Source organism: Misgurnus anguillicaudatus, chromosome 4 (genome assembly GCF_027580225.2).
Source record: "Misgurnus anguillicaudatus chromosome 4, ASM2758022v2, whole genome shotgun sequence".
NCBI classification, from domain to species: Eukaryota; Metazoa; Chordata; class Actinopteri; order Cypriniformes; family Cobitidae; genus Misgurnus; species Misgurnus anguillicaudatus.
Genome location: NC_073340.2, coordinates 16,313,605 through 16,332,231, shown reverse-complemented (window position 1 = coordinate 16,332,231; position 18,627 = coordinate 16,313,605). Strand labels below are relative to the sequence as shown.

Below are 18,627 nucleotides of genomic sequence, written 5' to 3'. Positions count from 1 at the left end.
ATATGATGGGATTTAAATCTTTTTCAATTCATGCATTGACCTTTGCACGATTTATTCTCTTTTCGTAAACCAAAATGAATACCATGGTCAAATTGAGAACAAAATACGCAACAACTAATACTGTCCCTTATATTGTGCTTCGACTTTTAAGCATTACTTGCATAGAACAGTAACACCTACATTAATAACCAAAAACAGAAATCTTACAGGTATTTATAAAAACACAACTCAATAATTTCATATTTTCATTACAAACTAATAGCAGGACAGGAGAAAATGTGCATAGTGTCTACCTTATACTGATTACAGCAGCTTAATAAACTGTTTAGCAATACTTGAAGCACCACTGCCCTCTGCTGGCATAAAAAATCTAACTGGAGCTTGAGTTACAATGACCTACATTCTGTAATTTTATGGTCCACAGAAAACCTCCCACATATGTGACCATGGACCACAAAACCAGTCATAAGGGTAAACAATTTTTAAAATGAGATTTATACATCATCTGAAAACTGAATACATAAGCCACTGAAGTATGGGTGTTCGGATAGGATAATATTTGGCCAAGATATATATGAGAAAATCACATTTGAAGGTCAATTAATGGTAAGAAATTGATCTAATAACCTAATGATTTTTTGCATACATTTTTTGACCCATAATGTATTGTTGGCTATTGCTACAAATAAACCTGTGCTACCTATGACTGGTTTTGTGGTCCAGGGTCACACTACACAAATAAAGCTTAACCACTGTTGAGAAAATATGGTGAAAATGAGACATATATAGAAAATACCTAATATGTAATGTGCAACAGGTTGGAGTCTCTCCTTTATAAAGTTGTCATTCTAGATCAGAATGAAATGCATTTTTACAGAGAAACAAAGTAAAAAGGCATGTACAACAAATTTGTTGCTAATTAAACACTATCTGTGACTGTATGGGGTGGTTTCCCGGACAGGGATTAGCTTAAGCCAGGAATAGGACTTTAAACCAAACAAACATGCTTTACTAAAAACATTACTTGTGTGCATTTTGAGGCAAAACAAGGGGCACTGATGTATCTTAAGATATGTCAGTGCAAGTTGTTTTTAGTTTGGACAGCTCTTACATTTATTTTGGTCTAGGACTAATCTAAACCCTGTCCGGGAAACCGCCCCTATACAAGTTTCTGCAAATAAAAACATTTTTTACTATAAAAAAAATCACTATCCCAGTACTATGATGTGGCTGGGATAATTATCGTAAGGTCTTTATTTTTTGAATTATAATAGTCCACTTGTTTGCCCTCACATGACTCCAGTTTTGGGTCTTCGCTCAGACAGTTTTTTTGCTTTCTCTGGCAGTGGCGAATGATGAAGGCCACGAACAGCAGGAGAGAGCTTGAGATCAGAGCAAATCCACTTAGAAAGAATGTTGCTGTGTAAGTTCCTGTGGTGTCTACCAGCCAACCTAAAACAAAATCACCAAAGCACATGATTTTATAATCTGATAATATTTTCCTCTTTTGAAAGTAGTCTATTATTGCACTATACAATGTTAATGTCTCAGTCCTGTGAAACCATATGTGACCCTGTCTGTTAAATCCAAGATAAAGTTTCATAATCTAATGAGATTAGGAGCTTCAAAGTTGATTTTAATTATTGATTTCAGTCTTTAACATGTCCTCCTAACTCAGTCAATATTAAAGAAACCAATGTTATATTTTTTACATTAGAATGATTGCATGTAAACAATTAACATCAAATCACATAAAAAACAACTTTCACTGCATGGGTCACATTTTATTGGCTATTTTATAATTAGTGAATTAATTTGAATTATATAACAGGTTTCACTGTTAAAAGGTAAAGTTGGTTCAACTTAAAAACGCAAGTTACCTGGTTGCCTTAAAATTATTATATTAATTTATATATTAATTAAAAAATATTAGTGGACACAAGTTTTAGATTTAACTAATATTTTTAGATTGATTTATGTCCAAGTACAGTCTAAAAATTATGTGTTGGATTTCGTTATTTTATATATGCACCATTTTGGCTTCACACTTTTTAAGTAATCCCAAGTTGGATAATTTTACTAAAAATTAACATTAAAAAATGTGTTTTATGCACTTAAATTTTAATGTAAAGAATGTTGATAAACTCAAATATTTGAGTTCATATAACACATATTTTCTTGATAATTTTGAGTAAAATTATTCCAAGTTGGGATTACTTAAAACGCGTTAAAATCAACATAAATAAAGCCAGCAAACATTAAAACAGCCATCTTTTTTAGTAAATATTAACCAAAAAAGTGAACATGTCGCAATGCATGCATTCAGACCATTGTTTTTTTAAATTGCTAGTTAGATTAATCAATTTGGCAAGTTGGGTAAACGAATTAGACAAAAACGTAAAACTCCAGTCAACAAATGATATTTGTTAGCAGGATGATTATGCTTATTTCATTCAGTGAATACAAAATAATAAATTGATGCCCTTCAACAAGAAAAACTATGTTGAAGTTGGATTTTGTACAGTGCATGTGCTTCACAAAATGGCTATGACAGATGTCAGAATTTTTGGCTGGAAAGGCATCATGGGAAATTTGCATATCACGTGGCTCTATAGTTACTCAAAATGTTATGCTAGGTTTACTTAATTTTGACGCAATTGTTATAGTAGTTGGCATTATTTATGTTTTTTTCATTTTATTTTTGCATACATTTAAGTTCACCTGGTAACTTACATGTTACACATGCTAAATATGTTAAGTAGAGGTTGAAAAGTTTTTTGTGTATAATCACTTTAATAAGTTATGGTTGTTCAACCAACAAATCGTTTTTTAAAGTAACTTACTTTTTATTTTTAAAGTTTACTGCAGTTCACTCATGGAAACATGCAAACGTAGTTTAAAGACAGAATTTTGTGGCTCATACCTCCAATGGGTGGGCTGACAAGATAAGGAACTGCATGGAGGAAGTACACAACCCCCAGAGCTGAAGATAAGTACGTTGTTCCTACAACATCTGATGTTACCACAGGGATAAGAGCAACATAGGCTCCATCAAAGTACCCGTAGAGCACAGAGAAAGGTATCAGCAGGACAAATGTGTTTAAGAGTGGAATAAAAAGACAGCATAATCCTTCCATTCCCACTGCAAGCAGGTAGCAAATATTCCTGTATTTTTTTAGAAACCTATAGGAGAGATACAGAAAAGGTTAGTCAGCGTTCTTGTTTGTCTTTGACCTCAAATCATATATCAAGCCAAAACCCCATCTGCATTCTCCTTAACTGATAGCTGTTTATTGAATAACAAAATCAGTGCTTTGAAAAAGAAAAATTAATAAAGAACAAATAGCATGCGTCTCAGTCAATAAATTACTTATTCCTGTTCTTGAATTTAAAGGGACACTTTTTTAAATATGAAGAGTTTCGTTGCAAAACGAGATAAATACATTTTTTTAACATTTTTGTCAAAACATGTTTATTATTATGTTATCATGTTATTATTTAGTTTTATGGTGCGACTTAGCTGTATTTTTTAAGTTATGAAGGTTTAAATCAAAACAAACCAACTGCAGTTGCATTGAAATTAATTGGAATGCACAACCAGAAAACAAGATTTCTGAACAATTAAAAAAATCGGTGGTTATCTCGTTTTGCAACGAAACTCTTCATATGTTCATTTTCCAGCTCCTCTAGAGTTAAACATTTGATTTTTACCCTTTTTTTTGTAATCCATTCAGCTGATCTCCGGATCTGGTTGTACCACTTTTAGCATAGCTTAGCATAATCCATTGAATCTGATTAGACCATTAGCATCGTGCTAAAGAGTTTCAATATTTTTTCTATTTAAAACTTGACTCTTCTGTAGTTACATCGTGTACTAAGACGGACAGAAAATTAAAAAAGGTGTGATTTTCTAGGCAGATATGGCTAGGAACAATACTCTCATTCTGGTGTAATAATCAAGGACTTTGTTGCCGTACCATGTCTGCACGAGGCACAATGTTATTACGCAGTGCCCAAAAATAGTCCCTAGCTATTGAAAGTTACCAAGAGGACTATTTTCAGGCACTGTGTAATATCATCATTTTTTCAAAAGAAGTGGAGTATCCCTTTAATGTAACACTTTCTCAATGCGCAACATACCTCCTATCCGTGAGCCAGCCGAATGAAATGTTCCCTATAATGTCAATGACTCCCAATATTGACATTAGGAAGGCAGCATTGTGATGACTGACACCTACATCCAGGGCATAAGGCACCAAATACACGAACGGCAGACTGCAGCCAGTAGCCAAAAGAAAGAAGGACCCTGCCAGCACCAGGAAGTCGGGCATGAGCAGAAAGCTGTATTCCTGCATGGACTGAAGGCAACGCACGTTACCGTCCGCTTCTGATTTGATGCCTGCCACCTTCCCCGTAAGCATACCGTTCACCTCAGACGGCTTGCCATCATAGCCACACTCCGAGTCCACTGGAAGAGGACAGGCCTCTTCTTCCTTTAAAATGATGGGCCGTAACAGAGCTCCACATACACATAGGTTAGACACGAAGCCACCCAGGATAAGTAGAGCCCCACGCCACGAGTAGTGTTCGATTAACAGCTGCACCACAGGGGCCAAGATGAAAGTCCCGATGCCACTTCCAGACATGGCAATGCCATAGGCCAAAGCTTTCCTCTCACAGAAATACACACCGACCATGGCGATAGCGGGTGTATAGCAGAGTGCAAAGCCAAGCCCTGCATTGAAAAAGAAAGATAGTTGGGTGTTTATCTATTATAATATGCCAATACATGACTATTTTACGCAGTGGCTAATTCGTATACATTTGTACAATCTTTTTTTACGCTTTAGTACGATCGACTTAGGGGTAAGTATTCATTCCGACAATTTACTGCCAATCCTGTCCCCAGTAAGAGAGGTTGAAAGATGTACGGGTAAGCGCTATGTGTGAACGGAGAATAAGGATTATCGACATTTAAACGGATGATGTCAGAACGCGACAACTTGTAATGTTTTGATACAGATGACACGCGTTTAACACCGTTTACGGACGTTTTCACACACACACTACTTAAAGTCAAGCACACCTGAAGTTAACACCCACATTTCTTCATCAAAGTTGTTAAAAACAGCTTACTATTTATTTGCCTGAATTGCCCACATTCTTAGCACACCCTCTGTGAACCTAATGTGTAAATATTATTGCTGTTCAAGACGCAGGTTGCGACTCTTCCCCATTTCAGTTCTGTTAAGTCACCTCATGCAGTGTTTGTTCACGAGCAACTGTCAGCGTTTACCACAGAATATACGGACAAATACGGACCATGGATATGAAGTCATAACCCACCATTGTTTACAAATACTGCCACACGCAGTTTAGAGGTAACTTCTGCTTTCTTAATGAGTTTACCAGTATTTGGTACTGATGTGTGAATGATATCTTACTTGTAAAAAGATCATTTCATTGCGTGTGTGAACAACACATTTTTGCCTTTACTGGTAAATTCATTAAGGTAATTTCATAGTAGTTTACCGAAATTACTGTGTGAAATATATATATATATATTTTTAAGACAGCATATGTGACCTTGTCAGTCTGCGGTAAAGTCAAGTAATTTTTTATAGGCAAATGTTGCATGAAAGAAAATGATGTACACTTTTTTTGCACTTTTATTTTTTTGTTAAATCAACTTGAATTTATAAGTCAATTAAAGTTTCTTTTTTTATCTTAGTTGGCTTAACTTATTTCAACATTATTTTATAAGTTACAGCAACTCAACACAAGCAGAGCCGGCCCTAGACCTTTGGGGGCCCTAAGCAAAATTTGGTCGGGGGCCCCTTTGACCGTTTTAAGTAAGGCCTAAAGAAAAGCAATGACTACCTTATGACTATACTGCACATATTATATCTACTATGTTATTTTTTTTAAATGTGTCTAATAAATTATGTTTTAATTATTCTATGTATACTGTATGTTAATGTTCTTTTTTACATTGCTGGTCCTGAGTACGTATTTCGTTCTTATGTGGCAACATGTAGCCTACAGAATGACAATAAAAGACCTTGGGGTGGTCCCGGACAGGGAATATCTTAAGACAGGACTCTGCCTTAGTGTAATTAGAAAACATAACTAATTTTAACAAAAATGCCTTACTAAAACATTATTTGTGTGGATTTTGAGGCAAAACAAAGGGCACTGGTGTATTTTAAGATATGTCAGTGCAAGCTTTTTTCAGTTTGGACAGCTCTTAGCCTACTTTTATTTTAGTCTAGGACTAGTTTAATTCCTGTCAGGGAAACTGCCCCCTTGAGTTCTTGATTTGAGTTCCATGTTTGATGTCTAACAGAAAAATATGATACCACTGACTGAACTGAATGGCAGTACAGTGCAACAAACACACACTGATGAACTTGCTGAATAAAAAGACTGATAAAGTGACTTTCACTGACCATCAAAGAAACATTTTTAATTGACACCAGAGTTTAAGAGGCACAAACAACAGCCTATATATATAATTTAAATGAAATAGAGTAAATAGAATAACATTTAAATAAAATATTATATAAAATAATGAATATAACACTTAAATGTTTACATTTTTCAAATAAACAAAATTAACAATAATATCTAAAACACCACAAACAAGGTTAATAGTACCTAACATTCGCTATAACAATATATTATCCCTTACTTAACTAGCATAACAAAAGTTAATAGGCTTGTTTGAGATGAGCTAAATCTGACAGAAACATAGGTTTGTGGATAATAATAACTAACTTGCAAATAATATTAATAATTGAAGATTAACAATTAACATTGCATTCATAACATTAATCTAACAAAGCTGGCTACTGTATGTCATATGCATTGCTATAGTTTAAATATTAAACACTGAACAGTGACATTATACACTTTTGCAAAGGCTAGCAGGTGGTTTAACAACAGTGCGCTGTCTGGACATTTACCACGCATATACGCATGAGTTTGTTTACTCTTACACATAAAACACTTTAAATTCAGACGTTTACCAACAATATAATTACACTAATGACATAAATATGTAGAAATGACAATGGCATACGTGAAATATAAGCGTAAAAGAAGTAATTAACACTTTAAACCGTTCAAATATTAATTATTAAGCTTAATAAACCAATTCACGTTATGATGGCAAATATAAGAAAGAGAAGTCAAACAGACCACAGTTTGGTCATTACCGAAGTCAAATAAGATCCACTTACTTCGCATTTACGCAAAAACACATATAACATTAAAGAAATTGTGCTTAAAGCAACAGCAAAAGTTCCCGTCTGTATCAGCGATCCGGCTCAACTCAACTTTGCGTTCTGTGGGCGGGATTTTCGCCTGCACATAGATCGCGGGCACTGATTGTCTGCTGCGCTGTTTGCTGTGTGTCAATCAATCTCGGCAAGAAAGAGATCTTATTAGCGAACTTTCATAATAACTATAATAACAAGTAACAGCCTTTTTAACATTGCCATAATAATAAATAATGAATATTTATATTTATTTTATGTTACTTTTGATGAATGATTTTTTTTCAACCACTAGCTAAGTGACTTTAGGGGGCCCTCTGCTGGCCACGAGGCCCTTTGCAATTGCAAAGTTCGTTTAGTGGGTGGGCCGGCTCTGAACACAAGTCAGGATAAAAAAGAAAAGTTGAACTGACACCTTAAATCCAAGTTGATTAAACTTATAAATTTAAGCAGTGGTGGCTCATGACTGCTCATCCGAGGGGCGCAAATTCAAAATATGTGTTCGGAGTGTCATGTGTGTTGCTTGTGTTTTTAAAATATGTGTTTGTTGCGTCATGTGAACCATGTGCAATACATCTTTTGCCAAAATAAGTGCCTGCTGCACATGCGTCAAAACCGTTCATGACAAAAGTGACGCTCACGTTGACAAAATACACGAGAGACACTCCCTTAACACTAAACTCTGATTACGCATGAGATTATGTGAGTTCTGGCAAACGTGAGCGTCTCTTTTATCATAAACCTTTTAGACGCATCTGCAGCAGGCACTTATTTTGACAAGACATGTGATGCACATGACGTGCCGAACACATATTTTGAAATTACAAACCACTCACCCGACGGGCTACATACATGTTGTGACGAACTTCGCATCAAGCACCCTTGAAAAAAGAAGTCACCGGCCGCCACTCAATTTAAAGGACAAGTTTGGTATTTTACACTTAAAGCCCGGTTTTCAGATTGTTTATGATGAAATAAAACGGTTTTGACTGAAATTTGGACATATGATGCTGGGCCGAGAATTTTCGGGTGTTTGTTGTTTCACCTCTCACCTCTACAATGGGTGTATAGGTGCACAGGAACAATCCTTCCTAAAATGCATTAAACTTTCGTTTACAAAGACGTGAAACTCACGTCAGTGGTCAGGGGTGTTCACTGATATGCTCACACAAAAATCTCCGCAAAAGATGCTTATCAACAGGTTTTATCATAGTTTTTGTCCAACTTCATTGACTTGTATTAGATGTGCTATGAGGTACGGTATTACTCCGCTCCGGGAACGTTGTTTTTATTCTTGCAATTGGCAAAGGTGGATTATCGCCACCAACTGGGCTGGAGTGTTTATTATTCAAGCTCTCAACGGAAGAATATACGGGTGTGAGGCGTTTGGAAAAATAGGTCCACATGTTTACAACGAATGCTAAAACACCTGTTGGATAGCATCTTTTGCAGCGATCTCTGTGTGAGCACATCAATGAACACCCCCGACCACTCGGTGAGTTTCACGTCTTTGTAAACGAAAGTTTAAAGCATTTTAGGAAGGATTGTTCCAGTGCACCTATACACCCATTGTAGAGGTGGGGGCTGATACAACAGAAACCGAAAATTCTCGGGCCAGAATCATATGTCCAAATTTCAGTCAAAACCGCTCCACCTCACCACAAACAATCCGAAAACAGGGCCCCAAGTGCAAAATACCAAACTTGTCCCTTAAGTGCATTTTTTTTTACAGTGATTACAAACACAAGTTAGAAGGTATAGAGGCAGGCCAAAGGAAGGACAACTTAAGACACAAACGAAAAACACAATATATAAAAATATAATATGTAAATTATCATTGTATTATTCTAATAATACTCACAATATTTGTGTCCTTTTTGATCTGTTGTTAGCTTTGTGCTAAGAAAGTGATAATGTACAGACAGTAGATTGTTGTTATCACAGAATAAATCATGATGTGCTAAATCCTGAATGTACTGTAAATTATCACGTTTATTACAAAGCTATACTTTACACAAACTTTTATTTTGATATATTTTATTAGCTCATCTGAAACAAATGCAAACCTTTTGTGAGAAAAACTTGCGCATTTGTTTAATCATTTGTGAATCTCATACAAGTTTAAAATAATATGCATATTTAAATATAATTCATTAGTAAGTGTAAAAGTGTTCCAGTCAAGATGACTCACGGTCATCGCCAAAGGCCAATCAGAATAAAGGATTCCAGAGCGCCGTATAAGAATTGTTTTAATGTAAAGGATTTTTAAAAACGTATTTTTCAATGTATTTATTATCAATATTACTGGCCGACTGTACCTTATCCGCTATTTTAACTGCCGGGGTTGCCTATGTGTGGGGCGGGTCGATCAAAAGAAGGTCCAGATTCTATTGGGGTTGGGGCGTGTTTGTTTAGGTGATTTCAAATGTCAACATTGGCTTTCAAACATTGTGCACTCCACCTTTAATGGTCTGACTAGTGGCTAAACTGAACTCTGAAACAAATACCACACCGAAAATATCAAATATCATTTGGTTTCCTAAGTACAAGGGGAGACAACGAACATGATTCAACGCTATGTGAAAAGAGTTTTTTTGCAGCCGATCTGTAGTTAACATTGGCATACATTAATTTTACACAGTAACGTTAGCTCAGTGTAGTAGTTGATACGCTTTAGCTATACTTGTTATTTATTTTGCTTGTTATTCAAAATAAACTACTCTAAAAGGACTCTGATTCTTTGCGGAAGTTTACCGGAAGTTAAAGGCGGGGTGCACGACCTCCGAAAGCCAATGTTGACATTTGAAATCACCTAAACAAACCTGCCCCAATAGAATCTGGACCTTTTTTTGATAGACCCGCCCCACACATACGCAACCCAATGTCAGTTAGTAGACACGCCCCTTACTGCTGATTGGCTACAGGTGTGTTTTGGTACTCGGCCCAACTCCCTTTTCCAAAGTGTTTTTCAAAAATCATGCACTCCGCCTTTAAGTGTATTTCACAGAAGCTGTTTGTTTATGTTGTTTCTTTTGAAACCGTCTATATGGGTCTGTAGGTTTGATTCTCAAGTTTCTTACCAGTTAAGATTCCCAGAGAAAGGTAAAGATACTCCAGACTGGTAGCGAAGGAGCTGAGAACTAATCCTATAGAAGCCAGGAATCCTCCTAGTATTACAGCGATGCGGCATGACAACCGATTCCCGATCAGGCTTCCGAGTGGAGCTTTAAGAGAAATGTGTACGTGTGTTACATATATGTAATACATATAACACATGCCACAGCATTGGTAGACAAGTAATATGCACTCATGATCAACCTAAAAGACATGAACTTCTTCCTTTTATGCTTCAACGGCCTCTCTTGTATTTTAACTGATAGCACATAGTGCCAGCAACACCAAGGCCATAGGTTTGAATCCCAGGGAATGAAAAAACTGATATATGCCCTCAATGCACTCTAAGTTGTTTTGGATAAAAAACAAATATGTACATGCAAATGTAATGTAAATATCCAGGAATGCCCCAGAAAGACAATAACCTTTTGATAAAAGTGAACAGGTCAGTCAAACCGGATTTTGAATCCTCACGTCATGTGTTTACTAGATGGTACAGCCTATTAATGGCCTACCCTTAGCAATGTAATTCCTAAGATTGCTGTACTGTCAACAGCAACCCGCACTGGGCTTAATGAAAGCAAACAGGGCTGTTTTTTTATGGGTCAGGCTTGCGACACTGGCGTGTTCTCTCAAGATGTTCGCTGTGTGTTGCTGACATCAAGAGAACGTTCTGAACCTCCCACAGGCTATTCGTGTTCCTGGTGTCTTTTGCAACCGTATTGTCTCTGCTTCTCATTTTAAAACAGATATTGGACTTGTGCAGAAATTAGCCAGCTGACCAGTGGCCGCTTGTGACTGCTCATCCGAGGGGCGCTAATTCAACATATGTGTTTAGAGTGTCATGTGTGTTGCTTGCGTTTTCGAAATATGTGTTTGTTGCGTCATGTAAACCATTTGCATCACGTGTTTTGTCAAAATAAGTGCCTGCTGCACACGCGTCAAAACCGTTTATGATAAAAGAGACGCTCACGTTCACAAAATACACGCTAGACACTCCCTTAACAGTAAACTCTGATTACGCATGAGATTATGTGAGTATCTGGCAAGCGCGAGTGTCTTTTTTATCATAAACGGTTTTGACGCGTATTTATTTTGACAAGACACATGATGCACACAGGATCTCTCGATGCACATAACACATATTTTGAAAAAAGGAACCACACATATGACGGGCTACATACATGTTGTGACGAACTTCCCATCGAGCGCCCTCGAAAAAAGAAGTCACCGGCCGCCACTGCAGCTGACATTAATTTGCTATAAAAAAGACTTTGCATTGTCTTTTGAAAATAATTTCTTGTTGGTGGACCTATAGATTCTTTCAGACTGGCATATATACATGCAATTGATGAGCTCAGATGCAAAACCCTCTAAGTCCGTCTAACATGTTTTCTTGTAAATGAGCATTTTTAATGGATTCTGCTAAAAAACTTTTTTTTCTGAATGACCTGTTCAAGGGATTAAGCAGATTTTAAGTGAAAATATTTGAGGAAACGTATACTTTAAAGGTGCAGTGTGTAATTTTTGGAAAAATATCTAGACATAAATGCAAAATATTATACAAAACTATATGATCAGGGGTGTATAAAGACCTTTCCGTTATGTGTTTATTACCTTAGAATGAGAAGTTTTTATCTACATACACCAAGGGGTCCCTTTACATGGAAGTCGCCATTTTGTGCCGCCATGTTTCTACAGAAGCCCTTAACAGACAAACTTTTTTTACTAAGTTGTCTCTGACTATGACATGTTTGTCCGGTGGCAGCTAACGTAGCTCCTCTATGCGTTTCAAAAGTGAGGGGTGGGCAGTGGACTGAGCCGTTGGTTGCAATGCGCAACCTCACCACTAGATGCCGCAAAAATTTACATACTGCACCTTTAACTCGTGCCAAAACCATTTCGTTAATATCATTATGTCATTTTTGACGGAGGTGGCATTTTAGAGTCTTTCGCATCAGAGCTTCTCAAATATACATTTTTTATATCTGAAGAGCTGTCAAGCTATACATTTATCGGCTAATGCATTCCCCAGAAATTTGAACCAAAGACCTTGTTGTTGCAAGCCCAATGATTTTTCTGTTGAAAAAGGGTCTCCCAGCCTGGTTTCAGCTGCTAAAACCACCTTGACTAGTAGCTGCACTCAAAATAAAGTACAAAAGTTGTGATAGTACATTTTAAAAAGGTCCTAATATGTACCATTTTGGTACAGATATGTGAGGTACCAGTACCTTTTAGGTATAAAGTGTACTTTTTAAAAAAAAATGTACTACCCCAGTGACAGCTTTTGTACCTTCTTGTACCTTTTTTTATCTGAAATTGTGATTTAAAATTGTCCTTTCAGCCTTGTAAAGGAGTTGGCAGCTGAACTACAGGAACATGGACCACAACTTGCAAATATCACACAGTATGCCATTTTATAAACTAATAAAAACTTATTAGCATGATATGACATACCACAGAGCATGGTTGTGCAGTCCACTAATGAATGAATCCATGCTGTCCCCGAGTAATCTTTTGCAAAGTGCATTTGAAATTCAACAAAGAATATAGAGATGCACCTGGAAGAGAAAAGTGACAACAATACTCATGATACAGTGCAAACACAACACAACGTACAGACTGCATGCATTTTAAAGATCACATTTCGATAGATAATAACAACACGCTTTAAAGTCCAATGCTGAGGCTGCAGATTTCAAGAGGCCCGAGTGCCATTCGCTGCCTGCAATAATGAACAGCCGTGCAAATCGTGAGTGTTTGGAAATGAACGGGGTTAATGGGGCTCTGTAGTGCCTCGTCTGCACCTGAACAAACACAACAAGATGACCAGGCAGGTCACCCGGGTTAGGCACTCAGTGTGGGTACGACAGCCAGTGACTCACGTCTTGAAATCTCACATTTACAGGCGTGCATAAGGAGCTTTAGTCAACCACAATCATTGGGAAAATACTCAGCTCACAGAAGTAGAAACTCAGTCCAAGTCTTGAATGGTATACTGTATGTAAACATATGAATGATAAGGACTGAAAGGAAAACAGAAGATAAAAAGGGGGTTGAAAAGGCAGATTTTCCATCATTGGATCGCTGACTGCACTTTAAGCTCTGTTAGGTTTCATAACCTTCCTCTACAGGTTGATTATTACCACTTATCTCTTCAGAAAAGGTCAAAAAGGGGGTTGTTTGAGAGGTGAGAGGTCAAGTGACAAAACTGTTTTGTTCTCACGTCTGCTTGCCTTAATTCTTGAAATGCGCTCTTGTTACACGCCAGCAACAGGTTTGAGAACCTGCTCATCAGGTTCTCGTGCAACAAACCTAGCTTGATGTTAATCTTATAATGATTCGTAATTGTAGTGTTTACATTTTTCATGAAAAGCTGTCAGGGTAAACTTGGTAACAATATGTACCCTGTTCATCGGTAACAAAATGTACTCTTGAAGTACTAAGAAAAACTTTCTAGGTACAAATCTTACAGTGTGTACTTTTTAAAGGGTACCACCCAAGTGACAGCTAGCAAACAATTAAAAAAAAATTCTGATGGTGCACATAGCTTTAATAGATGCAGATAAAATGGCACATACAGCTTTAATAATCTAAAATATACTGAACCCAGTATGACATTTTCAAGAGGGAAATGATCAAATGTCTTACTTTTCACCCATTCAGCACTACAAATTCTGCCAAAATTTGTTTAGCCTCAATAACCTTTGGTTTAATCCAGTATGGGAGATTTTCGTGGAAAAAAATGTTGCCTCCATGTCTGTTTACTTACATTAAGAGAACAGTGATGTGGGTTTAAACATAAGGGTAAGTAAACAAAAGACTTTTCATTTTTAAATAAAAGACAACAATAAATAAACTTTAGCTGCATTTACACAATGCAGTATTAACAGTTCACATTACAATCGTACAGAATTTTACAGTAATACAAACACACAAATGTTAACATACATTAAAGTTTAGTCAAACAGTTTTACAACAACACGTGTGTAACATATATCCAGGATGGCTTCGGGTGTGAAGGCCTGCAGGTTGTTTACCAGTCTGTCAAATGTAACTTGACCTGAGAGGCTGTACCAGATAGCTCTTGTCACTTTGTTAACCAATGACCAATGAAGTAATTCTCAGAACTAAATATAACAATGTGTTGTGCTTAAAGTACTCTTAATGTAAATGCAATTACTTTTTAAACACTCAATGAGGAATAAATAAAGGACACTTTTAGAGTAAAAGGGATGTTAAATAAATGCTTTATCAGCTCATAATATTTACCACTCAACCTAAATTTTATCCAAACTGTATTTACGGTTGATTCACAAAATCAGTTTTTGTGTCCTGTAAGAATCAAACTCACGATATTAGCGTTGGTTGCACCATGAACAACAGTCACAGAAATATTGTTTCAAATTAAAGTGACAAATGTCTGTCATCTTGTCTCACACAGGTCCAATCTACATAATGGGAAGCTTACCTCGTGACAGCTCGGGTGCATACGGTTACTACAAAGCAGCCAGCCACGATCATCCATCCCCAGCCGCCATCAGGAGGAAGGACTCCTCCTTTCTTCTTTTCCAGAGCCATGGGGTCTGTCCTTCCCACCACTTTTAATTCCTTTCAAACTCCAAAAGCCCTGCAGCCAGTCCAAAACACACGTTACACCACCCTGCCGCCACACTCACTGCTCATTGAATTCCTTCTGCAGATGTGAGGCCCACATTTAGAGACTCTGCTGAGAACACACAGAGCAAAACAATCAGGAATAAGTACAAGCTCGACTAAAACGATTAACAGGCAAGATATGGGATGTATGTTTTCTGTAAGTAGTATGACAGTTACTTTTATGAATTTGTTAGATGCGATTAAACAAAGCAATGTACAGTGCATTAGAAGGTATAGATTTTATTAGTTTTATTTTATTTATGTGTGTTCCCTGGGGATCAAACCCATGACCTTTTGCGCGACTAACACAATTTTCTACCATCTATTGCTCATGGTTGTATGTTCAACACACCTGCATAGGTAGACACTGTCATCTAAAGTGACTTGCTGAGCTATACATTTTAAGAGTCTGAGAACCAAACCCTCAACCTTGTTGTTAATAGCACCATGCCCGACCAGTTGAGTTAAAGCACACTTTTAGTGTTGAAAGTGCCTTAAGCAAGTGAACCATGCAAATGATTCACAATAACGCATGACTTTTGGGTCCTTACTTAGTAAAGTTTATAAGAGAGTGCCAATTCACACATAAATTGTTAAATAAACCTGGGACCTTTTAGCTCTGACATTTCAACTCTGACCCAGTTTAAAGACCCACTGAAGTGCATGCTTTGTTTGACCTGTTGCTGTAATTACTGAAAAGACAACAATATTAACAATATTAAGTGTCCTTTCCACTTTTAAATAGCCAATGATATTTAGTTTACATTACCTGACAGCCTTGAATCTGATGAGTCGATAAAGCGCAGAATGATTTCATAAAAATTGTTGATCCATATTGGTGAAAGTAAGAGACTGTACGTTTTAAATGCTAATGCAGAATAAAAGGTACATGGTAAAAGGGTCCTAATATGTAACATTTTGGCACAGATATGCAGCTTTAAGGTACTAAAATGTACTTTTTTAAAAGGTAGCACCCCAGTGACAACAGCCTTAATTCTTACCTTAATTCCTAGAGTGCATCTGCTGCACAGATATCCTTATGTCTAACATATTCTTATTAAAAGACTTTATTTTCAAAATTGTGATTTTTTTATGCAGACTATAAATCTTGAGTCTTTCTTTTGACAGTAGCTATTGACAATCTAATAAAATCAATTGTGTTAAATGTGTGCAAATGTGTCAAATCTGATATTAGACATGCAAGCACAGTCACGTGCAAGAACAGGTTTGGGGCATTTTAAACAATTCTTCAGATGTTTTTCATTTAAAGATATTTAAAAAATGTTCCCTTTGTAGACGTAAAAGCATATAGCCTTTCAAGTCGCATCCAGACAAGTTTAATTAAGTATAATAAAGTTTAATATATTAACCGATTTAATAGCGAATAATCGAACGTGTCTGAAGAACGGTTTGACTACAGAGTGCATCATAAAACAATAATACACAATAAATGTTGTTTTGCGTGATCCTATTAAACACATGTTATTTAAACACATTAAGTGTTATTTCATGTTGATTTTTAGTTTAAATAAATAAAAGGAACAACACAAGATGTTTCAAAAATAACACAGAGACACATTAGATGTTTGTTGACAATCGTTTTAGAAGGGGACTTTAATTATTATTTAATTAACGCACACATAAAATAATACAATGTAGGCTACTTGTGTAGCGTAGCCTATGTACCACTAGAATAAACTTTTTTTTTAAATGTAGCAAACTGATTACAACAAAAATCTAAGAATTTTACTTTAGTTTACTACAGCTAATACAACAGTAGCTTTTTTATTCACGTGGGCTATAATAATTTTAATATAACAAAAAGTAATATTTTAATACACTACTTGTATCATAAAATATTAATATCCTTTCTTTGAACAATTAAATATTTTCACAACTGTAAAGTTTTTCCATTCCAGCTGTTTGCAAATACTCACCAAGCCTTTAAATTTGTCCGAAGTTACTTACCATTTAAAAAAATATGTACTGCAGACACGGTCCACACGGTCCCCATTCAGTTAAGAATCAACTTTACGATTGTTGAATCGCATTAACCTGCCAGGACGATTTAAAAAATTACGCGCACTGGATTAATATTAATATGGGACAACATGTCTATCATCTTCCTGCGGCTTTCTTTACGTAGTAAGTTGGCATTACTGGGAACATCTTGACCCTAAACATGTTTCAGCGTGCTAGCAGTGAGTGAACTCACCTACCTCTTGATCCACTCCCCTTATCACGTCAAAGGATAATTATGCAAGTATGCATAAGCAACGTATATGATTTGTTCTTCTATCGCTTACTTTAAAATATGTATTACTCATTGTTTTGCCTACTGTAATGATGGGAGTTAACTCAGCTTAGAAATGCACTGACTGTAAAGAAAATTTAGAACATTTAAGTAAAAAAAAACTTTTGGCGTTACCAATTGAAGTAATTTTTAACCCAACGTTTACTTTTTACAGTGTGTGGGAAAACGTCACTGTTTACCAAAACTGCAATGTGTACCTTACAGTACATATTTCATGAACTAACAAAACTCATTTATTAATCTTATAGCAAATACAGATTTTAATCAAACCAGATGTTTAATGTCTTATTTATTCATTTTTAAATCATGGGCATATATTTATTTATGTTACTTTTCCTTTCTGTAATTTTTCTTTTCTGTAATTGTAACACAAAAGCAATTTCCCCCGGGACTAAAAAGTTCTGTGAATTGAAAGATGTATGCACAATGAATTAACATGAACAAGGATGATTTGTAACTAACATTCACAAAGATTAAGAAAAAATACTGTAAACATATTGCCTATTGTTAGTTAATGTTAGCTAATGCATTTATTAATGTTCATAAAGAAAACCTTACTTTTATACTAGTGTCATACTTAAAGTCCCAATGAAAGCAAAACTGACAATTCTTAATTTTAATGTAATATTGCAGTGTTTTTTTTATAAAGAAATGAACTGTGTAAGTCATTATTTTATTTTTTTAATTCATGTGCCCATAAACTTCAATCAAAATCTAAAAAAATTTACTTTCACCCCCTTGTGGCGATCATTCGCAGATGATGTCAGTTAGACCATAGACAATATATACGTAGACGCCTCATAGACTGACGCTGCCTATCAGCGCATCCACCATCTTGAATGGGTCCCTAATGTGCCCCCCTGCATTTTTTCTAGTGAGGAAGGTGTATCCCAACTACAATAATCATAAAAATCCACAGATTTTTTTTACCGGATTTTCACACGGTTTGGTTACACGTAAGTAACATTAGTTATAATGACATAATATTATAAATGGTAAATTAACCAAAATTATTGTTTAATCTTACTTGTGAAAGGTAAACCCATGCGATCTGGTGTCAATACTGCACCGGTTATTGCAAGCTGCACAAAATACAGGCATAGTTGCTCGCTCTCCATCGACTCCGGTGCTAGCATAGAGTGAGGATACCCAACCAATATGGCGGTGACGCTGCATGGCTGGATCACATTCCAGCACGTCGTATAAATATAATGTCTATAAGTTAGCTTGGGCGAAGCATCCGTTCCACCCCTCCAACTGTCA

The 18,627-nt window shown here is 36.2% G+C and overlaps 1 protein-coding gene across 3 annotated transcripts; it reads right to left on the bottom strand.

The window, feature by feature from the left end:
• Positions 1–474: 474 nt before the first annotated feature.
• slc16a12b (solute carrier family 16 member 12b) lies at positions 475–17,725 on the bottom strand. 3 transcript variants are annotated; one of them, XM_073866791.1, is made up of 8 exons: positions 17,019–17,725; positions 14,863–15,120; positions 12,849–12,952; positions 10,358–10,501; positions 9,139–9,176; positions 4,141–4,735; positions 2,924–3,183; positions 475–1,452 (listed from the first exon to the last, which is right to left on the bottom strand). In XM_073866791.1, exons 3-8 carry the CDS (start codon positions 12,887–12,889, stop codon positions 1,220–1,222), a joined length of 1,311 nt encoding a protein of 436 aa, XP_073722892.1. In that variant the 5' UTR covers positions 12,890–12,952; positions 14,863–15,120; positions 17,019–17,725; the 3' UTR covers positions 475–1,219. The 3 variants fall into 3 exon arrangements, with proteins under 3 accessions (XP_073722892.1, XP_055031783.2, XP_055031784.2); XM_055175808.2 differs by lacking the exon at positions 9,139–9,176 and having other exon boundaries at positions 17,019–17,650; XM_055175809.2 differs by lacking the exon at positions 9,139–9,176 and having other exon boundaries at positions 14,863–15,117; positions 17,019–17,649.
• Between the last annotated feature and the right edge of the window lie 902 nt (positions 17,726–18,627).

Coding starts and splice junctions, on each gene's coding strand:
- slc16a12b (XM_055175808.2), bottom strand. CDS start 14,972: ATGGCTCTGGAAAAGAAGAAAGGAGGAGTCCTTCCTCCTGATGGCGGC. Junction 10,502..12,848: donor CTGCACAACCATGCTCTGTG/GTATGTCATATC, acceptor TTTCTCTTAAAG/CTCCACTCGGAAGCCTGATC. Junction 1,453..2,923: donor TGTCAGCCCACCCATTGGAG/GTATGAGCCACA, acceptor ATTTTGTTTTAG/GTTGGCTGGTAGACACCACA.